This window comes from Panulirus ornatus, chromosome 13 (assembly GCF_036320965.1).
Source record: "Panulirus ornatus isolate Po-2019 chromosome 13, ASM3632096v1, whole genome shotgun sequence".
NCBI lineage: Eukaryota > Metazoa > Arthropoda > Malacostraca > Decapoda > Palinuridae > Panulirus > Panulirus ornatus.
The window spans coordinates 12965297-12991480 of record NC_092236.1 but is presented as its reverse complement, the minus strand read 5'-3'; the positions used below and the strand labels follow the sequence as shown (position 1 = coordinate 12991480).

Below are 26184 nucleotides of genomic sequence, written 5' to 3'. Positions count from 1 at the left end.
CCAAAGTGCCTACCACGGCCTGAAGGAACACCCAACGATACCTGCTTCAGGTTTTCCGAGTCTCATTGCCTGCAGGAAAGCACTTACTCGTCTGAGGCTAACATGACAGCCTCGCTGTCACTATCCAACGGGGCCCTCAATGTAACCAACAGCTTCTTGGTGAGTTACGCCGTCACAGTTTCTCACAAGAACCTCACTGCCTTCCACGACCTGCTACCAGAGACTCACTGTGTGTCAGCCTGCTAAGAGAAAGCCTAATGACCTTCCACCGCATAATAAAAGTGTTATATAATATCATGTACAGCTTTCTACAACTTTCAATCCCGCCAAGAGAGCTTCACTGACTTCTACATCCTCAACGAGAGGTATTTAATCCTTTAAAGGTGCCTCACTGCTTGTTTGTTATCCCTGGGGTTTACTTCCCCCTGGGGATGAGTCCAAGTTGCTCAGTTGACTCGTAGGTCAACCAGGATATTAGAGGCCGCAGCCCACAGGCTCACGTAACACGACAGCTTGGCCGATCCGATACACTTTGTAAATACTCATTCATGGCCTTCTTTATATTTCACCAGTGCACACATCCCGTGTTCAACAATCTTGGGCCCCTAATGTTCAAGGTATTTTCTCTCCTGCTTATCATACCACTTGATTTCAGTGATTTTAGGCTCCCATGCCTGTCGTGTCACTGGAAAATTACTTTTCAATGTAGGTTTGGAATCATGCCCTATAGGATTTTTTTCAAGTGTAACTCATGATTCATCGCACGTGTGTGCGCTCCCAATTTCAGTCGTTCTCAGGAACTCATATCCTTTACCGCGCCAATACGGACCGTGAAAGATCATTGTTCATTTTCTAGCTTTGTAATTTCGCCCGCCCTGAAAGATGAAGTTAGTACACATTTCTTGATTCGTATTCGCCTTGAAGAACACTAGCATTATTTTCTCTTCCCCTGACTCGATGGTTCGTAAGATCCAGCCTGCCATCTTTTTTCTTCTTTTTTTTTGGCAGAGACAACAATTGTTTTGTTTTGTTCGCTGAAGGTAAGGCGGACAGACATTATCACTCCGAGGTCTTTAACATTGTTCTGTCGTGATATGATGGTGTCTGTGTGCCTTGAAGAGAGATATCATTGGTCTTTCGTATCTTACCTTGAAGGTCCGTAAGATCCAGCCTATCATCTTATCCTTTTTTGTAAGAGAAAAAACTACTGCCTTGTTTTGTTGCCTGAGGGTAAGGTCATCGGACCATTGTTCCGAGGTCATTAACACAGTTCGCTCGTGATAATGCCGTCTGTGTCTGTGTGGTAATACCTGGTGAACACCTGGTTAAGTCTTCAATTTCTATTCACTCTCCCTGTACCAGGGAAAACCTGAAACTTCCTCCGCTGAAAAGCAGGTGGTTTTCGGTGTACCAGTAGTAGACTTTGTACAGCTCTGTTTGTCGTGTATCTGTGTCTCCTGTTGATGAGATATTCTGATATCACCTAAAGAGAATGGCGTGAAACTGCAACTTAATTCTGCCTGTGTCAAATATGAGAATGAGGAACAGAAGGCGTATGAGTAAAGTTCCTTTAAGGGAATTTAGCTTTTAGAAACAGCCTGATTTACAACATTGTTTGGTGATCTGTTAGTAGAAAAAAGAAAGAAAAGATGTGTATCGTCCATCCAATCTTAGCGATTATTCCCATCACACACATTTTGTGTTAAGACACCGTATGTCAAATCCATCAAAAGCTTTTGCAAATCTGTATATATATATATATATATATATATATATATATATATATATATATATATATATATATATATATATATATATATATATATATTTCTTTCTTTCAAACTATTCGCCATTACCCGCGTTAGCGAGGTAGCGCTACGAACAGAGGACTGGGCCTCCGAGAGAATATCCTCACCTGGCCCCCCTCTGTTTGTTGTCCAGTGCCTCTAAAATTGCATCGCAGTGGTCAAGCAACTGAGAGAGGCAAGATCTTTCCGCCCAAGGGCGGAGCCATGTTGCAATGAGTTATGTTGGAGAAAGAATTACATATAAGCGGTCAATTTTACATCTTAGGACCCTCGGAAATATTAATGATGTGCGATGTCAGTGCTACTGGTCGGTATTTCTAGCTTACGCCCTCCTTTGTAGAGTGGAATGTTGTGCGTCAGTTTCAAACTCTCGGGGATTAATGTCAGATTTCAGATTTCTCTCTCTCTCTCTCTCTCTCTCTCTCTCTCTCTCTCTCTCTCTCTCTCTCTCTCTCTCTCTCTCTCGGACGTTCAGCGCTCGTTTAAGTTACTTTCCATTTCTTCATAAAGACAGAGTTCTAGGACGGCGTATGTTCTCCAACGGTGTTCTCGAAGTTATGTGACGAGGTGGTGAGATCTGCTACGTGTACCATAGAGGGATTACTGTGTACGGTGGAGTAAGGTTGGGTCGCTTATCTTTAAGGTGGTCTCGGCTCACTGAACCCTGAACTATATAAATTTTTTTGGAGGGGGTATCTCAATTATCTCCTGGCAATCACGTGTAAGTGCGTTCTTTTGTTCATAATGGGCCCATGGAATTGATGGTCCTCGATTTGCTTTTCTTTTTTTATGAATAAAAACTATTCAGCTATTTTTCATTTCACTGATGGCCTTATTCCTATTTTTCCTGGGTTTCTACTCGGTGTTTGAGTTTATGGATTATGGTCGTCTGGTAAGACTGGTTTTCTGTACTGGGTGAGATGTGGCCTTTTTTTTTTTTTTCCAGGTCTGCAACTCGTTTCCGACTCAATTGATCTAGTCTAGACCTCTTGTACTTTTCTCTCACTGGTACGTGTCTGCTGACTGTCTGGATCGCTCACTGTGGTCATGCAACGATGACCTCACTGCTGGGTACGCTATAAAGCCTCAATGCCTCGTCCATACTGCTGATAAAGTTCCCAAACCTCAGCATTAGCTATATTATTTGCTGAGACAGTTTCGGTGAGGCTAGAAAACCTCACTACAGCTAGGCTATCCTCTGTGTCCTCTGGAACCTTATTCCGCCACAGCCAGCTGGGTAAACCCCGCCCATCTGCAGGGAAAGCGTGACGACCAGCGAGAAGCTGTTCCAGGTAGTTCTAAGGCGATGCTTCCGGGGCCTGCCTGGAGACACGAGCGCTCACGCACATGACGCTGAGCGGATGCTCGGCGGAGGGTTTCCAAGTCAGGAGTAGACTAGTGGGGTGGAAGAAGCCGCCACGGGAGATGAAAAGCTGCTTGCACGGGAAAACCGTTTACTGGGGTAGATAGCCATCTCTACGGGGCAGGGAAGCCCTCTACGGGGATGGGGAGCTGTCTACGGGGGAAGGGGAACTGTCTACAGGGTTGAGTAGCCATCTACGGAGGTGGGGAGCCGCCTAAGGGAGTGGGAAAACAGTGGTGGGTAAATACCACGAGACTTTCACTCAAACCCGGCACGGTGGTGTGCTTGGTGTGTGTACTCTAACATCACATACTTCCTGACTCACCTTCCTCGTCTAATACGGACCGTCACGAGCTGCTGGTGAGACAGACCTCGCCTTCCTTCACACACACACACACACACACACACACACACACACACACACACAGCTACTACGCCTAAATCCACCCGCGGCAGCGGAGGCAACTGAAAGCACCGCTACTTGAACGCTGCGTCATTTTTCTTTCGCTTTTCTTATCACTGCGTAAACTTTGACGAAAGGAAAGGTCCGTGGCTCACGTGGAAGGTACATAATTTCCTCGTGGTATCTGTAAGATATCTATCTATTACTATCTACCATGTATTATCCATCCCGTTCGTAGCCAGAGTACAGACGTGTTTCCACCGGTGTTTACTACAGCCCTACGCCTGCCTGACTCCACCATATACCTGTTGAAGTCTTGGGGAGTCTTAACCATAACTGCTGGATTGAGTCGTTAGTCAACCAAGCTACTGGGAGCCGCAGATAACATACACAAGCATGACGTTTTTGCAACGCAGCAGTGCAAGTGGCCTTCATCCTCCAGCATACAAATAACCAACCAAGTCTCTCATTCCTCATTGAATCTCCACATCCAGTGTTCTGGATCTCCAGACGATCCCCCATCCCATTGTCTTTGATTTGAAGATGGCGGTCCGAAGAATTTCAGACATAAACTTGAATGTTCAGCCATAATTATCAACGTTTCATATTACAGTCGTTTGCTGCTTTCCCAAATGAAGGCTTTAGTACTCTGGGACGTGTGTGTGTGTGTGTGTGCTTCAGGAACGGCAATATTGATGATAGAAGCCATTCAAGAAACAGCCACAGAAGAGGCAACATATCCATATCTAGCTTCACCAAGAACAGCATTCACGTCAGGAGATGATAGACATTTGACGGCGTGGACAGCCACAGGACTGACGAGACCAACCTACTCAACAGCAGCAACATCGCCAACAGTTGCAGCTGCAGGAGCGCCACTTTGGCTGCTGCAGCAGTATGAGTAGTATCACAAGCAGACGAAGTCGCTGCTTAAACAACGTGTGACCTGACATCCTACAGGATCAGGAGGGTCTGATGATGATGGGTGCGACGACCCAGCCCTCACCTGCCATCCCATGAGGCCAGGAGGTCAGCTGCTGGTGTGATGAGCGAAACGACCCCCTCTCCCCTCACCCTCCACTCCAGTGACAACAAGGAAGCGTCCATTACTGCCTAGGGTGAGGTAAAATGGTTGTCTCCTGCCAGTCACAGCACCAACACTGATGACAGCTACGAAAACATGGCCGCAAGTCCCCTGGACCAGGCCAGCTCCCGTTGGCCACAACCCCCTGAAGCAACGACTCCCTAGACTGAGGCATCATCCCCTATGCTGAACCACGTCCTCAACACACGACACCACCATCACCACAAGCAACTCTCTTAGCACTTGTACAGCAAGCTGCTGTATTCGTTCAACCGCTGAGCTTACTTTTCAAATATCTATTACACAAATCGCAATCATGGAAATGGTATCCGCCTCTTAATTTCATAAAGACACACGAAACAATAATGTCATGGCCTGGGAATGATCTAAACGCTTGGGGTACGGGAGGCGGGTGATGGACTGTGGGGCAGCTGTTCTGTTGCAATGGCCGCTCTCAGATATATTAAGTAACACTCTTTTACATCTCGATTTCCAACATGACCATGACCCCTTCGACCACGACCGCATCAAGGGGCAGGCGTGTGCCCAAAGGGGGGCATGGTACCCCTGTGACCAACAGTCCAACCACATTAACTCATCACCGTAGCACCGTAACTTGACAGTGTATCACGTCACCATTTATAGGTGGATATAGAAAACCGTGACCCCTTTTGCGGTACTCCTGCAACTCCAACGCCGCGATACAATCGCTAGAAAGGAGACGATGGGCTGTAGAGTTAAGAAGGTCTTCGACAAGACTGTACTCCTTTTCGTCCATTGACGATGGTACAACCTCACCGAAGGTTCGGTGCCTTTTTTTACGTTTGTAACGGAAACACACATAAAGGCAGTGTCCAGTGACGCCAATAACAACAACAACAACAACAACAACAACAACAACAATAATAATGATAATAATGATAATAATAATAATAATAATAATAATAATAATAATAATAATAATAATGATAAGAATAATAATAATGACGATAATGATATTAATAATAATAATAATGATAATAATAATAATAATAATAATAATAATAATAATAATAATATGATAATAATAATAATAATAATAATAATAATAATAATAATAATAATAATAATAATAATAATAATAATAATGATAATAATAATAATAATAATAATAATAATAATAATAATAATAACAATAATAACAATAATAATGTGAGGACAATGTGTGGTGTGAGGTGGTTTGATCGAGTAAGTAATGTAAGGGTAAGAGAGATGTGTGGAAATAAAAAGAGCGTGGTTGAGAGAGCAGAAGAGGGTGTTTTGAAATGGTTTGGGCACATGGAGAGAATGAGTGAGGAAAGATTGACCAAGAGGATATATGTGTCGGAGGTGGAGGGAACGAGGAGAAGAGGGAGACCAAATTGGAGGTGGAAAGATGGAGTGAAAAAGATTTTGTGTGATCGGGGCCTGAACATGCAGGAGGGTGAAAGGAGGGCAAGGAATAGAGTGAATTGGAGCGATGTGGTATACCGGGGTTGACGTGCTGTCAGTGGATTGAATCAAGGCATGTGAAGCGTCTGGGGTAAACCATGGAAAGCTGTGTAGGTATGTATATTTGCGTGTGTGGACGTATGTATATACATGTGTATGGGGGTGGGTTGGGCCATTTCTTTCGTCTGTTTCCTTGCGCTACCTCGCAAACGCGGGAGACAGCGACAAAGCAAAAAAAAAAAAAAAAAAAAAACAATAATAATTACTACTATTACTACTACTATTATCATTCTTAATGGTTTAGCGAATTATGTATGTGTATGCACGCGTGATGTGTGCAGTCATCAACCTCAGGTTATGTACCAGACCAACATCTGGGAAAAAGACAGACACGAACAATGCCTCCCCCTCGCACATCACATGATCATTCAGTGCTCCGACGCTGGACTTACAGACACAAGGAACCCTTCGGGATTTCACTAATGACACTGAACGAACCAATAACCGCTTGTCTAGTTAGCATTCCCGACCAATCAACGAGCAGCCCTGGTGTCTCTCTCACACACACACACACACACACACACACACACACACGTACCTGGGGTGCGAGCGATGGCCACCTTCTGATAGGTGAAGACCCAGAGAGTTGGGAGGGAGGAGGGAGTTCTCATGGCTCTCTACCTGACTACAGGATAACAACAACCACAGATACACATACAACAACAACAACACCACTACCATCACCATCATCAACAACCACAACTACAAAAAAATAAATAAGAGCAGCAGTATTAGCGCTAACAACAGACACCACTCACCATCACAAACAACAACTACAAGAGAAATAGAGCACCTCCAACCACAACCATCATACTACCAACACCATCCACAACAACAACCCACCACTGCCAGCAGCTACAGGAGAAACAGCAGCACCACCAACTACAACAGCTACGACATGGGAGACAGCAGCCCCATCGCCAACAACAGCAACCTTACATAATGACATTTACGTTTAATAAGCGTGGGACGTGTGGCGTGTAGAACATCCTGGGGTGTGCCTGGCAGGCCTGGCCTGCTGTGGTATGTGTGTTTATGTTCGGTCTGGCCCCACTACCCACTAGGATGTGATTACTATTTGTGATTACTAGTTCTGATTACTGTCTGTGATTACTAGTTGTGATCACTGTGATTACAAGTTGATTACTGTTTGTGATTATTAGTTGTGATTACTGTTTGTGATTACTAGTGATTACTGTTTGTGATTACAAGTTGTGATTACTGTTTGTGATTACAAGTTGTGATTTACAAGTGTGATTACTGTTTGTGATTACTAGTTGTGATTACTAGTTATTACTGTTTGTGATTACAAGTTGTGATTACTGTTTGTGATTACTAGTTGTGATTACTGTTTGTGATTACTGTTTGTGATTACTAGTGTGATTACTGTTTGTGATCACTAGTGATTACTGCTTGTGATTACTAGTGATTATTATTTGGGTTTACTATTCGTATGTTACGATGAGGGAGCTTTTATGCTCATGTTGCCCTGTCTCTTAACCTTGTATTTACATATACCTTGTCTATACTGTTATATGTGTGTACACACACACACACACACACACACCAGCCTAAGCCAGGTAACCATCTATCTACCGCCAATGTGTGGGTATCTTTCAGTATGTACGTGTGTGTGTGTGTGTGTGTGTGTGTGTGTGTGTGTGTGTGTGTGTGTGTGTGTGTACTAACGCTGTGAACTAATCTAGGAAAAATCAATTAGCTGATCATGCTTTAAAGACTGGGAGGTTCAGAGGGCATGGTTCCTAAATGAGAGAGAGAGAGAGAGAGAGAGAGAGAGAGAGAGAGAGAGAGAGAGAGAGAGAGAGAGAGAGAGAGAGAGAGAGAGAGCATATATTCGGCATATTTCAAAGCTGGGAGGGAGGTCTGGCTTTCGAAGCTGTTTAGTTCGCCTTGATTCTTCTAGCTAGGAAGGTTGGCACAGCATGTGGAGGCGTTGCTTCAACAGCTACTATGCACCAAGCAAACCAAAACAATTACCAAACCAAGTCTAATTCCATCCCACTTAACTTTCCCATATCCACACCTCACCCAACCAAACATGCTTTAATCCTAACTCGACCAAACTGGTATAACTTAACCCAAATTTACCTAATTCATTCTCACAATGCATCCCTATATCCACTCCTACGCGACCCTTATTAACCAAACATTTTCAACTTGACCCAACTTGATCTTACCCAACCTAGTCTCCCATCATCTAACCCAAAACCCAAAACAATACATACTTCAACCCATCTTTAGTCGACCCAATTCGGCACCACACTTCCCTAAGCTTTTCTTGAATAACACCATTTATCTTTAATTACTATTAAAACAATGAAAAATATCAACCTCTTTGGTATTCTTTCAAATAGAAGAAAATGAGATACAGTTCATGTGCAAAACAGAAATTGTGTGGCACCACGAAATAAAAATAATTCATACCAGGCGAAAGTCATCTTGTAGTGGGTGATGATCCGGAGAAAACCAACCGAGTCATTCCTTCGCATCATTAAATGTCAGAATGTGTGACCCCGAGTTGGTGATGCGTGTGTCCTGCTGGGCGTAGTGCTCGGCGGAGGATTATATGGACGCGCACCATGTCTGCATGTGTTCCTGTTGTTATCAATGGTGAAAAATCCGTCTGGCGGTCATTACTTGACTACCCCCAGATTTTACATGACACTATATAGTTTATGATGCCACAGTATCAGTAAAATATTTACATTTAATGTCACTTTAGTTGCATCAGTGTCCAAAAGGGAACCATCATTAATGTCTTCTACTGTTGCCATGGAGTAATCATGCTACGATGACAGCCAAGACGACAGCCTACTTTAGCATGAAAGTATCTGTTTAAAGACTTAAGTTATATGAACTTTAAATTACCACCAAAATAAAATCGAAACTATGATCATTTCGACTACTTAATTCAACATCTCTGTTATATTTCCAATCGCATGAGAACTCTAAACAAATTTGCTTTTATGAGAAGGATAATACCAAACACACAACATGGACTAGCTAGGGTTTTATCCACCACCTTTATCGAAACGGTACGACGCTTTGGTATTATGGTGTGGACTTTGACCTGCTGACCTTCAGGGTTAGATCAAATGCCAGGGGCTATCATACCCGTGGACCGCGCAGTCGTACTCTTAGGATAAAATATCTCCACCTACACTTAACACATCATTATCTACTAGCATTATAATACGTTAGTAAATGACTCAATATCTGAACATCATAATGACTGTACGGTCAAGTACCTCTTACGCTGTAGGATATATTCAAAATCTGAAACTGAAAGTGAGAAAATGATCATTCTGTGATTAACTGCATGGCTGAGCCTCTCCATTCATAAAATACTCTGCAACAGTATGCAGAACTTTCCACTTCTGTTGGAATGTTATTCAACACTAGGAAAAAAAATTAATCTACCTTAAACACAAATTTCTAATAGTTCTTAACCAGTGAAAGAGCTGAGATTGTCTAACCTTTCGTAACAATCAACTTGAAGGACCTCAAGTTTTCCACGTCCACTTCGGCTAAGCTCCCGTCCCATACGTCACACAGGATGTGGCTGCACCACACAGCACACACCTGAGTTCAGGGTCCTGGCCCGGACGACAGGACGCGCCGGCCACAAGGGCAGTGCACTAGCACTGGAGGGGACGGGAGCCTCCGTGTAGGGCGGGAGGAAGCCTCTGCCCGCTGCCTTACACAATGGTGACCGAGCAAGCGGAGCGCAGGCCATTGTCGCCGCTGATGGAGACCTCAATAGAGCTCCAACGGGTCGGAATGAGAGGAAATGAACGTTTCAGGTCACAGCTGGTGCGGCGTGGACGACCCTGAGGGCCACTTGCTGACCAGGGGGCTCGCCCATACACCCTCCTCGCCACTCCACTCTCACAAACCAGACCCACCAGTAATACCACGCCTCTCATCTGGCTTAAAGCAGCCCGTACGTGCTCAAAATCCACCTCACATAAGGAGGATTGGCATTAAATGCTAGAGAAAAAAATTGACTGCGAATAATCACTTGAAAAAACAAATGGTATTGATGATAAAAACTGTGGTAAAAAAATTCCAAAACCTGTGACCCAGCAAGTGCACCGTGAATCAAATACGCCTCTACCATCTTTACCGTCGTCTGGAGAGAGTGGTAGGTGTATCTGCTCAGTCTGGGGATGAGTTCTGAAGCAAGAGGTAAGAATGGTGATTACTATTTGTGATTACTGTTTGTGTGTTACGTGGGAAGTTTTACACTCGTGTTGCCCCATCTCTTAACCTTGAACATATGTACCATGTCTTTGCTCCTATTTTTGTACACACACACACACACACACACACACACACACATCATCATCATCATCATCATCATCAAAACTTCCAGCTATCATCACTTCATTCTTCGTTGACTCATGAAACTCGGACTCACTACACCCGAACTGAAGAACAGTTAAAAACTTTCATTCTTCCCAAGCTAAAGTACGCCTCCCCCGCCTGGTCTTCTTCCTGTTCACGAGAGGAAAGTGGATACTAGAAGTGATGCATAATGGGGCATGCAAGAACATCCTCGATCGCACTTACACCACCTATCAAAAGGCGCTCATAATGAAAGCCCTCTCATTCTCTCCAACCTTAACCTGGACCTCATCTGACACCTGAGAAGGAGGCTACTGCACCATCCTTGCCTTTCGTCATCTACCGCCAAATATCCATCGTCCGCAAAGTACCCATCCGAATTCGTGCACACCGCCAAAAGAACAGCCCTACCTTAGCCGTTACGAATGCCATCAGTAACCACAAGACTGCTATCCCAATACTAGGGCAGACTGTCTATTTAGCCGATCCCTTCCCTCCATTTCTGATAGCTTTTCTGTTTTTATAGCAAGATATCTTCGGCTTTGGGCTGCAGTTTACGATGTAAGACGTTGATTATTTTCATATTTTATCTTGATCATTATACACAGGCCTAGAAAGACCTGACATTCTTCTCTCCTCAGTACGACACGCTCCTAATTAAGATTTTCAGCACACTACTTCGCTGGCGTAGAGAGGAGAAAGTAACGCCGCCGAGTGTCAAGACACATTATGGTTTGGCAACGCTGGCGGAGGGACGTGGATACACTGTAGGCGGGCGCCTCCCTGACACCCCAACACACAGGAAAACAGAAGGAAGAATGGGAGGAAAATTAAGTAGTAGAGGAAAGATAAGGAGGATGAAGTGGTACATGTAGTCGCTCGAAACAAAGGAAAGGAAGCATGCAAGAAAGAAGGTAGAGAATAAAGACAACAAGATAAACGAAAATGAGAGAAAATGAAGGAAACACCTCCGCTCTGGATCCTCGCTCACACTGCCATCGCCACCACACGTAACTTCACACTATAGGCTTCAGAACCCGTCTGTAATAACCACGCGTCCCTCATGTTGTCACAGCTCACTGTCTCTAAATGGAGGATCTTTATATTTACTCGAAGTCGGTTTATGAATCATAGCTCCAGAGACCTACCAAACCTGCGGACGCTTCGTGTTGTTATGCACCACCGGAGCTGGTAAACATGCTTCAAGTTGGACTGGACACCGATAGGGTCTGAATACTTACAAAAATAACAGGAAAGATATTGTATACTTATCTGAGCCTTTGTTCTCTTATAAAAGTTTCGACTAAAATACTTCACAATCTTGTCTGTCTGTACCTACATATCTGTCAATCTGCATCCGCCTCTCTCTCGCTAAACGAACGTGAAAATAAATTTCATTCCTGCCCTTTCCCACACTGAAAAGGAAAATACTAAGCCAGAAATCTATAAAACTATAACCGAAATATAAAAAAAAAGTTCTCATCAAATCATATATGTTTCTAAAATACACAAATGGAGTTTTCGTAAATAAAAAAATATCCAGGAATATATTTCGCTGTATCTTTAAGCCTATCAAACAAGTTAATCATTACGGCCAAAATCGTCACTTTGTAGCGACCAAACAAAAAACGAGCAGCACCTTTATGTGTTCAAGACCATTCTAAAACCATATACGCTTAAGATGTATGGGAATTCCACGAATACTGTAAATACGCAAAACTAACACGAAATAGTCCATAACGAATTTACGTTTCAACTGATTAATATAACGACGCTGAAGCTGTGAAACAGCAAAGGAGAGAGCATCATGATAAACGTTTCATCCATCAAGGAAGGTGAAACGTGACCTTTCACTGATTCAATTTTGTGACGTTTCGAGCTGGACAGTGGACGTCATATATGTAACATAACATGCACAAAAGGGGAGGCTTCTCCCGTTATATAACATCTATGGCAATGGAGGCCTTTCGTACCATGTCCAACATGCATGACAGTGGAGGAGGTTTCTTGTGTCGTGTCACATGCATGACAGTGGAGACTTCTCGCGTCGTGTGCCACGCATGACAGTGAAAACGTCTCGCGTCGTGTGACATGTAGGACACTGAAACCAACTCATAACTTCTCATGCGACATGAACAGCAGTGAAGGATTTCCGTGTCATGCAAAATGTATGATAACAATGGCAGACACTTGCCTTTCATCATTTATGATGATTGAAACTACGATACCGTGAGAAATATCCCACGTTGGGGAGTAACTTTGTATGCTGGGGGTTGGGGGATGTGCTTCACCAGTGTGACCAGAGTCTGTCTGCAGTAGACTCAGGGGCTGTCTACCTTCAGCAGCATAATCAACAGACTGTCTACCTTCACCAGCATAGTCAGGGAACTGTCTACCTTCAGCAGTATGGTTAGGGAACTGTCTACCCTCAGCAGCATAATCAGGGGCTATCTACCCTCAGCAGGAAGGTGACGGACTGTCTACCTTCAACAAAATGGTCAGTGACGGTCTACCTACAGCAGCCTAGTTGAGAACTAACTTCAGTAATGTGATCAGGGTGCTGCCAACCTTCGGGTGCCAGGTTGGTAGTTCGTCCACCATCAGAAATTCAGTCCAGAGGCTGTCTACACCACGCAGCCTGTTCAACGGTCTGCTTCTCATCAAGAGCTTTTTCAAGATATATCAGAGAAAGCCTCATCATGGGGGCTGTCCTGGTTGAGGAGACTGAATGGCTATGTCCTTCAAGAGTGTGGCCACCTTCAGGAGTCTTGTTAGAGAGGGTTGCGCACATTCAGATGCCCAGTGAGGAGAGGGGGGGGGGGGGGTTTAGGCTGTCGACCTATAAAGCCTTGGTCAGGAGACCTGGGCGGCGGTGGAGCTTAAAGGAAGGCATCAGTACCCGAGATGGTGGCAGGACACGTGAACACCTGCTGGTGATGACCTAAGGACGCGCCTCGCATATCTATGTCCCGGCTTGCGTGCCACCTTCATGACCCAAGTGGCGTCCTACTTTACCACACTCACCGCTCATGAGGCCTCACAGTCTACACGCCACGAGAGAATCTATGGATTCGGTAACCACTGGATGTTGAGTATGCTATAAAGGTTGAGTCTGGCTAAAAAAAAGAAAGAAAAAAAAAGAAGGATGGGCTATTTCTATAAGGACTACGATAGCCTGACACACTACGATGCTCAGGTTAACGATAGTAACGAGATAAATGTTAAGTCCACTATATTCAGCGACAGTCGCACGCTGGCTACCCTGAGATCGGTACGGGTGACGCTGGGGACACTGTCTTGCCCTCCAGCACTCATCATTACCACAGGATTACATTCATCAGGAGGGAATCAAACCTCATCACTGCACATTTCCTCTTCATTACCTGTATGATGGTTGATTCAAGTTATAATTCTTTTCCCATTCGGAACATCCTACCACAGTGGTTGGAGCACCGATGTGTGTGTGTGTGTGTGGTGACACAGCTGACGTCGGAATATACTGCATCGGTGGTTGGAGCAGTGATGTGTGTGGTATATACTCTGCCTCAGTGGTTGGAGCAGTGATGTGTGTGGTGGCACAGCTGACGTCGGGATAAAAACGCCTTTACGTACCATCCCTAAGCGAGCGCATCAAACCCATACAGAGACACTGTCAGGTAACTTTCTGAGCTTCACAAGTACATAAAGTCTTACTCACCCTTCTCAACCTACGCTGGGTGGACCTGACATTTGTCTCTCGAGAGTCCACGGAAAAATTGTTCTGTCTTTCACACAGACGTTTCAAAGTTCTTGCGTTTATAATCTCTGTACCAAGCAGTCTTTTTAAAATGCTTGTGAAGTGACAAACCACCGATTCATGAGCTTTCATATCGTACAAACACCCGAGTACCACAACTTTAACTTTTAAGTACGACAATCTGTCCTCTTTTGTATAATGACTTAACGCTTTAAGTACGATATTACCCCTTGAGTATGGCGACTTCACCTCCTGAGTACGATGACTCTAGTTATCGTACTCAGCGGTTGTCATCGTACTCAAAAGTTAAATCACCTTACTCAGCCAGCTGTTGTCGTACTCGTCGAGTCAGATCCATTACTATACCAGCACAAATAAAACACTCTCACCAGGTACTCTAAGCAAGTGTGTCCCCAAGACTTGATTTGAAAACCCAAAGAGCAAGACGACTCCCCAACGCCACCAACATTCTCCTCCTCCACCAGTACCATTTCACATGTCTGTAATCTACGTGTAACATTACACATGTACGTCACGTTTATTCATCGCTCCACATGTAACATTACAGATGTACTATCTACATGTATTATTATAAATCCCATCCATGTCATCGTAAAGGTGTCCATAGTCCACAAATACCATCTCAAATGTGTCATTCACATGTCACAATGAAGTTGCAATTCATCATATACATCAACTAATTTCAGAGGTTTAAAAAGTATATTCAAGCTTATCAAAAGATATTTACTACTTATATGTCTTCCATATAAGTGAGCCACAAGTTTTTGAATTTCAAGTCAGTCGACGCACCCACCTGTAGTTGAAATTAAGCAGGACTCTGCTCATGCAGCATTAATCATTCATGTCGCCAGTCATGTCACAATACGTAAATACAGCTTCCGCATGTATAATGGAGGACCTACACGAACACCAACGGCACGCACGTAACATTACACGGGTTTTCTCTGCATGCAATGCTTCAAGTACCCACAGCCTTGGACCAACACGCTTACGCTGAATAATGAAAACGAAGCGACTCTAACGCCAAGTGAGGCTAGGTACAGGTGGGACGGGGTGGTGAAGGACAATTAGGACATATGGAAGTAAGTGGGAAGGACACATATCAGGAGACATGATGGTTCATGACGAGGTTATCTGTTGGAGGACAGCAGTAGTAGTGCCCTGGGGTCATATGAACCTAATTTGTGATAGAAACAGGAGAGTAAAGCGGATATGAAGGAAACGGCACGTACCTAAGAAATTGTAAAGAAGTGAGGAGTTATCGTGTTTAGTGACGGGAGGATATAGTGAGACGAATGTGGAGAAGTGAGAGGAGATAAGAAAGCAGATGAGAAATGGGGAAAGGAGTGAAGTTTTGTGGTCATGGAGTAAGCTCAGTGTGGGGCAAATAGAAGTGGGAGGCTGGGTGAAGGAGACTCCAGCCTTGACCAGAAGACCTCATGTGATGAAGGAGCAATATATACAAAGCCCATGGTCCATGTAATTCCGATGTGGGATTTAGTTCACTCAAGATATGAAACTGTTTCAGTGAAGGAATAAGACCTTAACAGCACATGAACTCCTGCGTATGATCTGAGGAAAAACAGAAAGGCCAAAAGAAAAAAGTTACATATCCAGGAGTGACACTACTCTTGTCATTCATCGAGGAATAACTATACATATATACAAACATTTGAAACAACACAATAAGACAGAACAGCCTAATGGAAATTCATATATGTATATGGACTGGGGTATGTGACCAAGCGAACGGTTGAGAAACACATCCTCTCAGTCTACGGGACACGCACAGCTCCTCACAAATCTACATTACCACCCACCACCGAGGCGACTTACGATGGCAAACACCATGATACCAACTCTATCACTATACACTAAATAAAAAATAACCTAAGTCTAATGTCTGAAAATGTGTATTACTGAATTTATCTACAAAGAAACTTTAATACTCTATCTCACTGTCTGAATTAGGAATTTCGGATACCATTACTGTTCACCTCAAGAAACATCAGGTCTTCCGTCATCAGGCTTTCCCGTCTTAGTCTAATTTACATGTAAGTCTTACTAACTTATCACCCATGTCTGGCTACGGGCAGTGCGTGTGGTGGTGTCTGTGTGCATGACTTGGAATTTGTCTGTGCACACCATGCTTCAGTTACGCATTACGTCAGCACTTTCAAAATTGGAACATGAATCAAACCTGACAAATCGCAACTGAGCTGCGTTTCTGAGGTTAAACAGTCATAGTCACGAAGTCATTCAGTCATGGATGCTTGAGTCGTGTATGATAACAGTGTATCACAATGAGTCGATAAACTGGAAGTATTATACACCACATGACGGTCCCATTCAACCTCCGTCATTCCCCCTACATCGCCGCGTTTCTTCATCATATTTCTAACAGTTCTCAAGAAAAACTGATTCTCCAACACAACCTGAACATTACTCTAGCAATCCATTTACAGTTCTGCAACTTTCTCACATCTACAACATTCAGCCACTCCAGTACAAGTTTTCTAACATAACCAGCAAAACTCCACTGAGGTATCACTTCGACGCTCTTCCAACACGTCCAGCAGTCGACTCAAGGAGGTCGTGTAAAGTTTTCAGGTCAAAAGGTCAAAAGTCATGGTCTATGGCGGCAGTGTGAACGGCCAGGTAAGTTGAAAGCAGCCTGGGTAAAAGCGTTTGATGGCAACATTGAGCACGACGCTTCAACCCTTGACCACGACAATACTACCCTCAAACAAGGCAGTACGAACCTTGAACACAACGACACAGCCTTTAGGTATGATGGCTTGGCCTTAGACCTTACCCATCAGGATCATTTCAAAGGTCAAGCCATCACACTCAAGAGTCGTAAAGTCGAGTTCAATAAGGCCGTACCGCGTTGCTCAAGGGGTTAAGGAGAGCACAAAGCACGGAGCGCATGGGTGTCAGGCAGACCCAACCGGGCCATACGTCACCAGCCTCCTCACCGACCACCAGCCGAAGCGCGGCCAGCCGTGGGGAGGAATAAACAACACATCACTCTTGTCTCTAATGACTCGTAAAAATCCCCTCCAATTCGCCTGGTTTATTCTGCATTTCCGGTGACACTCTGTAAAAAAAACATTGCGATCTTCTCCAAAGAAGATATTCTAGGGAATAAACCATGAAAACTGCTAGAGCACAAATAAAACAATCAGGAATGGGTGTCTGTCTCCAGAAGGGAAAAATATGGTCTCTCTCTATCAATCGGCATGGAGGTCACGCACTCTCTCCCATCAGCATCTCATTTACCAAATAAAGCAAAACGTAATTTCTTCACGATCATTCCATACATAAACATCTGGGAGGGTTTCATTATCCCTCGCGCATGAATGCGCAGTGTCACAAGAACCGCTCAATCGGGAATGGAAATGTCGAAATACACTGGTTCTGACTCGTGAACGAGATATCACATTAAAGACCAGGCCATTTTACTCAGAGCTTATTACATCAGGCCGGTCTTACCATAATGGCATAAAGTCAACTTATAAGACTAATTCTATAAGAAATGTGAACATTCATAAAGCCCTTAAAAACTAACATCCGTTCACATTTCGAAAACCCACGAGAAAATATCTGCATCAGTGGTGGTGACTGAGTCATTAATCAACGACTCAGTGACAGCGTCGATGACTGATACGGTTACCGAGTTCGACTCTACACCTGACATCAGGTTGGATGTCGAACTGTTGTCGATCATCAAAAAAAGAATAAATCTAAGAATACGATCAGCTTACCACACATGTCGTCCCGGTGAGTTATGTAAGAAAAATAACGGGCTGCATAACATCGGCAGAATAAACATGACTACTCAACGCAGAAAGCGCTAGGATATCACCAATGTCTCAGGGATTTCCACGCGTCAACCCAGGACAAAATCTTTAGCCTATATATCAATGATCCATCACGACTAAACTGCCTGATGAAGGTAAGAGTAATGTACGTACGTCTGTTCTCAGTTTATAATGTCAGCTACACCAGTGTACGAGAATATCGCGTAACGTAGTAACAGGGGTGTGATGCTCACGATGAACCACGGAACAGTAGCAATGAGCTGCACGACTCGACCTCTTCAGCGTCACAGCGTACTTTGACCCTTGCACAAAACGGTACGACCCTCAGAGATGATGGCTTGCATCTCTAACCTGACTTTTAAAGGACAAGTTAAAATTCAAGCCACCATGCCTTAGTAAAGGCCGTGCCCGCGATGCACTGCAAAATAATGAAAAGAAAAGCCCAAGGCCACGAGTGTCATCGGAGGAATAAATAAACATATCTTGCGCGATTCTAAGGGGGTGGGGGGGGGGGGGGGGTTTAAGGCGGCGAGCCACGAACCATTCAAGGTTGGTAAGAATCTGACAGAACATAACCCAATAACAAGTGACCTATAATTTGTACAAGGTGCCCCTGAGCAAAAGACAGGTTAAACGTATGGCAATCCTACAGTTTCTCCTGTGTTTTTGCCTTTTTTTTTTTTTTTTTTGGCTGAGACAGCATGGGCACCTGAAGCCCTAATTAAGGCCATCCCACTGACGATATATATATATATATATATATATATATATATATATATATATATATATATATATATATATATATATATACCAGCCTAAGCCAGGTACCCATTTTATCAACAAACTCCTAGGGTTGGATGAACAGCTGGGTTGACTGTGGACCGATTGCCACAACCCAAATTTGAAGATATACGCTCAACCCCAGGCGGCCCATTACTGCTTCCCTCTACACCATGGAGGTCTATATTTTTACTATATGCTTTATATCCTAAAAAAAAAAAAAAAAAAAAAAACACTTTCTGGAGAAATAAAATCATCCAAGATCTAATCCAAGAGTTCTCAGTAGAAAGGCAGAAATAATACGGCTTTCATGGGAAGAAGTGATATGATTTCAGTGAGTTCTGATACGGTGGTGGAATCATTAATTGAGGACTATCAAGGCTGCGAAAGCGTGATACACAAAGGCAGACGATTAAGTTAAACAAAGTATACGTAAATTTCTGGAAAAAAAAAACTAAAATGCAGCAAAATATTATTATATGATAGAACTTCAACCAGGTCCAAATAGAATCAAGGACAACCGTAAAGTAAGCTAAGCTTGATGGGGAAGGGAAGTAGGAGAGAGAATGTCGCCTAGAGGAACGAGGTGTCACAAATGAATTATGAAGATAATACGACACACAAGTAAGACAGGAGTCTGACCTGAAGGCGGTCAAGAAAAGAGCAACGTATAACTCGTATAAAACAATCGCGATCAAGAAATGGGACACAAGAACTGAGAATGCGAATGTGTGATAAAAGTAGTTGAATGACCGCGTGTATGTGAACAAAAAGTATATACAATTGAAGTTCGCAGGTGACAAAGATAACTGATGTGCGAATAAATAGGAGAGCACGACGATGGCAGTGATAATGGTCATGTAAGTATACATATGGGGTATCCTATGATTAAGACAGTATGCATCATGGTACAATGGGATGTTTATCATTTGAAAGTAATACCGTTTTGTGAACAGTCATGTACAAATCATATTTCTGCAACGAACATATTCCGAAGGGTCTATACAATATGTCAATGAGGAATTAATTAAATAAGTGGATTTTGTATATGTGAAGTGAGAATACAACCGCAAAGGGTTAAAAGTAACCGCGGTGACCATGCATTGACCATGACACGATCACCGACGTAAATACTGCATATCATATGACTGAGAAACGTTCATAAATAGCCACCCCTTCAGAGAGTCATGGTTTTAGCTGGGGGTAAACTAACACAAACACTCGGGGTATGAGTAGGTGGTGGCTTAGATACGGTTGGCCTCCCCATGATAAAAACTATTTTGTGTTTTTACGTACAGCACAATTCCATTACCTATCCCATACATTGTGATCTGTAACTCATGAAAAGACTTTTAATATATATTTCGCTCTTACTGTGGGCTGGTTTACGTTTGTTGAGAAACAGTAACAGCAGTATCTAACCCTATCTCTAGCCTAAGATGCTTACAGTCGAAAACGATGCATAATACATGATAAGTTTGGATCGGTATATGTTGAGCTAAGTTCCTTTACCAGAGACTGCGACAGCTTCTAAAAAAAGTTGAGGGGCTCACTGGAGCAAAAACTGAAGGCGACGATGCCGCATACTGCAGTTCTATGTAAGTCTAGATAAGATGGAGGGGCTGGGCTCCTGCTTTTCCAAGTGTGCCTCCCCCCCAACCCCCACCCCACCTGTCCTTGTGCCGCCGCCACTGTTTACGCTTGAGGGAAAAAAAACAGGAAGAGGTGAGAGTTTAGATACTGTGATAAGGTTTGTTCAGTAACTGTCATGCATACTGATATGATGGGATGCTTATCCTTTGAAATGAATGCCGTTTTATGAAGAGTCGTGTACAAATCAAACTCTAGTCGCCGTCCGCATCATGCAGCACATCATATGAAAACACAACCAGTCTGCCTTACTGATGAAGAATCGTATGCTTGAAGATGTAGCGACCGATTTGTAATCATATCATTTGTTACAAACATTTTCTCGTTATTTTCAATATGTTTAACTACGTAGAGAACATCTAACCATGCGATCTCCTTTTCTTTTAGTATACATGTGTAATCATCATGCAACAACTGTAATGTTGGCAAGCATGGAGAGAAAGCTGTCACCCCCTAATCCACCCACCACCCCGACCCGACCTGTTCACGCACGTCTGGCCGCGCTGTTTCCTACCCGCAACACTGGAGGAAATTTCACCACCAATTTTTGCTTGTCGTCAAGTTTTGCTGTTTACTATTGCATGTCAATTCCTTTTATTCTTTAAATAAAGTAAGCATAAACAACGGTGAAACAGATGAAACCTGAGATAGAAGAACTAGTTCCTAGCCGCCTACTCTTTACAAGTACAAAAATGTAAATTCTTAGCCTCATTTATGACTTTTTCAATTCATAAAGAGATCAAAGCATGTTCATTAATAAGTAAATACATAAAAATACAATCATGTGACATGAATTTGTTTTTACGCACAGTAAACAAATACCGCTGAGCCACAGCTGTCGGACAAAATAATCCCATGTTGCAACAAAAGATAATAAACAAAACCAGCGGGACAGACTACAATACAGTAAACAATGGCAATGGTAAACAGTTCCAAACATACTCCCCACTACTATTATAAGCAATTGACCACCCAAAAATGTCTCTCGTGCTGTACGATATGTTCAGTGCAACTTATCACGAGCGACTCCTTTTCCCGTTGGTGAAAGCAGGAGTGTAGTGTTGATACTCTGATAACATAAGACTGTAACAATATAATAATTACAAAGGATCTAAACACCTTACAGCAGTCTTCGAGCATTTTCCCTCACACTTTTAAACCGTCTCAACAAATATGTTAGTATCTTCTTACAAGGTTATTGTAACATATAAAGTCATTCAATTGTACTGATTTCTTCCTGACGGGGAGGTAACATAATTCATAACGTTCCCTCTAAATGTTTTTTGCTGTAAACAATATAACAACCCAACATTCGATCACAGATTTGCCTCCAAAGTTTGCCAGTCACCTGTGTACATAATTGCATATGGTACATAAACGACCACGTCACTAAACGGATTGCCAACAGCAAAACAATTAATGACTTATTCGGTTAATTCAGTATTAATTTTTCTCGTTTTCAACTAATGTTTCAGGAAATGGACTAATTCACTGGATTATACTAGTAGAGGTTTCCCATTTGAGTAAAAATCCAGTTAACTGCCAGATGACGCAAGTTTTGCTGCTGGTACAGTATGTAAACACGGAGCTTGCCTGGGGCAAGGAGGGAGAAATTCTCAACCGTTATCAGCTCCAAGATGGCATTTCCAAGCTCCCGCTTCTCCGACCATTTTCTGTGCATGTCTTTTGAACGAGCAGCCCTACTCCAAATGAAGACAAAAAGGAAATGCTCAACACTTACCTCTCCACATCCGTCCGTCCCTTCTCCTCCTGCCTGTAGTGGGAGACCTTCCTAACGGATGTCTCCTCCTCGGGCTGCAGGTGGTACTCGCCCTCGTGCCCCTGAGCCTGCTCATAAGCCTGTTCTTGTTCACACCTGTATTCGTGTTCCTGTACATATTTATGGTACTGTTCGTGGGCGTAGGTGTTGAGGCGTCTGATTGGTTCGTGTCTGGGTCTGGGTAGGTTTCGCTGGGAGAGACTGCGGTGATGGATGACTCGGTGTGAGTTGACAGAACCGCGGTGGCTATGGTGTTCTGAGTGGTCGTGGTGGCTGTGTTTGGAGAGGCTAGAGTGACCTCGGTGCTCTGATGGGTCATGGTGGTTGTGCCTTGAGTAACTCGAATGGCTATGTTGGTCTGAATGGTGGTGGCTATGTTTTGAATGGCTATGATGGTCTGAATGGTGGTGGCTATGTTTTGAATGGCTATGATGGTCTGAATGGTGGTGGCTATGTTTAGAGAGGCTATATTGGTCTGAATGGTGGTGGCCATGTCTCGAGTGGCTATGTTGATCTGAATGGTGATGGCCATGTTTTGAGTGGTTCTGATGGTCTGACTGGCTGTGTCGCGAGTGATTATGGTGGTGATCAGAGTAACTGTCGTTTTTCTTATAATAATCGTCTCTATAGTAGTCGCTATACCTGTAATCGTCGTGGCGTGGTTCGCTGAGCTGTCGGTGCAGCTTCTGCTGGACGTTGCGGCGGCTGTTGCGATACATGTGTTTGTGGAGGATGTAGTAATAGTCGTCCCTAGAGAGAGTGGAAGAGGGCGGCTGGGGCGGCCTGGCGTGCTGGCCGGAGCCGCTGCCCCGAGGTCGGCTGCTGCCTTCCCAAATGTTACTTGTGCTTCGGCACAAACCTTCCTCTTTTCTCATAATTGTTGCCATGTCGGACTTGATGGAATCACTGCGAGTGAGTGTCATCCAAGGATTGCTAATTAACTTTCGGAAGATACTTGGACTGCTGTCTTCCGTGCCAAGGGAGAAAGTTGGTCTTAACGGTGGATGTTTCATCTCTTTCTTGGCGTCGTACTTGGATGAGAAGGACGTTTCCTCTTGTTTCTCTGTTCCCTCCGAGTCCGATGGGGTGTAATCTGGTCGCCCTCTCGATGCGCTACGCTTCCTGAGCGTTGGGGTCGTAACAGGGCTAGCCTGGTCAGCGCTGAGGTTGTTCAACACCTGGTTCAGTTCTGTGCCGTAACTGTGGCACCGGAAAATCTGGTCCTTGACAACAGACAGACACTCGGGATCAGATCGTCTCCTCTGCGACTCTGGAGACGACTTCTGTTGCTGGTCGTCTGACGGAGGAGAGTTCTCACGGTTCTTGATGTTTTCTTCGTCCTCAACAAAACCCATATTATCTTGTCCCCCACATTTATCCACAGATTTCTTCTGTTCATTCGATATTTTCTTTACCTGGACGTCATCCTTCTCCTCTTCTTTCACATGGAATAACACATTTTTTATTCTACTTCTTTCGCTCTGTTTTTCATCACGAGGGCAGCCGCTCTCTGCACATTTCACGTCCTTGTCCGCGGCGGCGTCTTCCACAATATTCATTACTGACAATTTAACATCGTCGTGCTTGTCAGGCTCATGGCATACTCCAAGGGTGGCACTCTTAGCAGCCTTGCTGGCGCCTTGAGTCTTGTCATTAAGGATCTTCATGTTGAGAGATGAATCGTCACCTAAATCTCCGTGATCCCAGGAGTCGTCTAGTGGAGTATCACTCGCGTCGCTCACTGCCACAATCACAAATGACTGACGCCTATCTTTGTCCTCATCGGGGGAACTTTCCTCCTGAGAGCGGGATGAAGTAGGGTCTTCAATCTCCGGCAGAGGGTTCTCGGCAGCTAAAGTCACAGACGAAATGTAAGACTTCTTCCTCACCCTCTTTACAGGGAAGAAGTTAGAGGTGTTCTTCGAAGCACCTGGGGTATCCTGGAAACCCACGGTGACGTTCTCACTGTCCCTGCCTATTTGGGCCTCCCTCGTTGAGGACTTTCTAACTTTGTATCCCGGTGGGGCTGGGGCGGCGGGGTCGAGCTGGGCCCTTGCTAATGAAAATAATACTTCCGGTTGCCGGGAGGGTAAGGGGCGACCTGTGAATTCATCCCTAACCGCAGGTTTGGTCCTCTTGAGAGGTAGATGGGCTGGATTTGGCTGCTGCGAAGTCAAGCTAACTGGTTCTGGCGACAGGGCTGGGTCACACGGCGAAAAGGGACCTTGAGAGTCTGAATGTCGACGATTGGACGCTGGCTGTACTGACTCACTCTGATCAGCCTCACGCTTTCTGAGGACTCCACCTTCCTCCGTTAATGCAGGAGTGAATGGCCTCCTTTCTCCAGCACACGGGTGAGATGTTTTCCTCAGCGAATGTCGAGGTGAACTGAGCGAGGTGGTTGCGTCGGGCCCTTGTTCCACGGCAGACCTTCCGCGGTGCGGGTTCAGCTCAAGGGGAACGGCGCCGTGACACTCGGTCCGAAGCTCTGCTGGCACTGACTCCGTTGGGTGAAATTCCCCATCAGCGTCGCTGATCTCGCCAGATGTTGAGAAACCTTGTCGGACGCTGACGTCATCGGCGTGACACCCACTCAACAGTTCACTCATTTCGTCCGGCGCCGCCAGACCAGACTCACCCGGCCTGCCTGTCTGCCTTAATTCGCCAAATTTGGCTTTCAGTCGGTATGATGTATGGTGAGGGATGCGGGAGTCCAGTCTGCTGGAAACTCCTTTCAAGTCTGGGATGATGACGGGGTCTTGAGAATCCGTGTCAGGCAGGTCGGGAGGTGAGGAGCTATCTGTGTTGTCTGAGGTATCGCCGGGCGGTATTTCCTGGTGGGTGAGATGAGGGGAGTGTGTCTGGGTGTCGTGGGGTGATGGTGGGGGTGTGTGGTGCTGGGCTGGGGCAACGAACGGGGTATGAGCACAGGCTGAGGGCAAGTTTCTTTCCTGGTGACCGGGAGAACCCTCCAGAGCCTCCGTTTTAAGCTGGTTGTCGGCCATCCTGGGTCATATCACTCACCTGGGAAATAAGAAGGTAATGTTACACGACACGGGAGCATAATGGGAAGCAGGTGGAATGATTTTAATCCCATCCACTATAAGACTCGTCCACGACGCCAAAGATCACCTGAGCCTGAAAACATTAAATGCTAAAAGAAGATAAAATACATAGCCATTTTTTTTAGTCTTATTTTGACGTTTGTATAAAAAAAAAATTGTGCGTCATTGTTTCCAGTACACACATCACTGGACACACATGACTCAGCGGTAAAAAAAAACACAGTACGAGAAAAACAATTTTCATGATGTATAGAAGAAAATCATATAAAGAAAAAGTTTAACGTATATAAGTCTGAGAATATAAAACACATCTATCTGAAGAGACGTATTAACGTTACACCAGGCACTTGAAAAGGCCTCTGTAAGTTTATATTTCGAAAAGTCAAGGAACGTCTTCACGGAAGCAAAGTCGCCCCACTGGGAAGCACCAAGCACCTCTCAAACAGCATCTGCCTTGAGTCGGGGTGTGTGTGTGTGTGTAACACGCACTAATCTTTCACAGTAATTGTTCATTCGCGAGTAAAGAAGAATGGTATATCATGGTCAAGATCTTACGTGCTCGCACTTCCTCATAATCTTAAGCCTTGGCGGGACCTTCGAGATCATGGAATATTGCAGTGAGTACGTACGTATAAGCCTCGAACCACGAGCTGTGAAGATGAAGGCGAACCTCCATGGCGCTGGGTATATGAGGAAACATAAGTAAACATAGGGAACATAAGGAAAAACGGGGAAGACATAGAAAAATGCAGGGGAACATAAGGAAACACAG

General features: G+C 44.3%; 1 protein-coding gene across 7 annotated transcripts in view; it reads right to left on the bottom strand.

The window, feature by feature from the left end:
* LOC139752770 (uncharacterized) overlaps positions 1–26184 on the bottom strand; it is a 199302-nt gene that overhangs the window by 131434 nt on the left and 41684 nt on the right. For all 7 annotated transcript variants that reach the window (XM_071668678.1, XM_071668677.1, XM_071668680.1 and 4 more), the window contains exon 2: positions 22990–25371. In XM_071668678.1, the coding sequence (XP_071524779.1) occupies positions 22990–25352 (2363 nt within the window). In that variant the 5' untranslated portion in view covers positions 25353–25371. The remainder of the gene's footprint in view (positions 1–22989; positions 25372–26184) is intronic.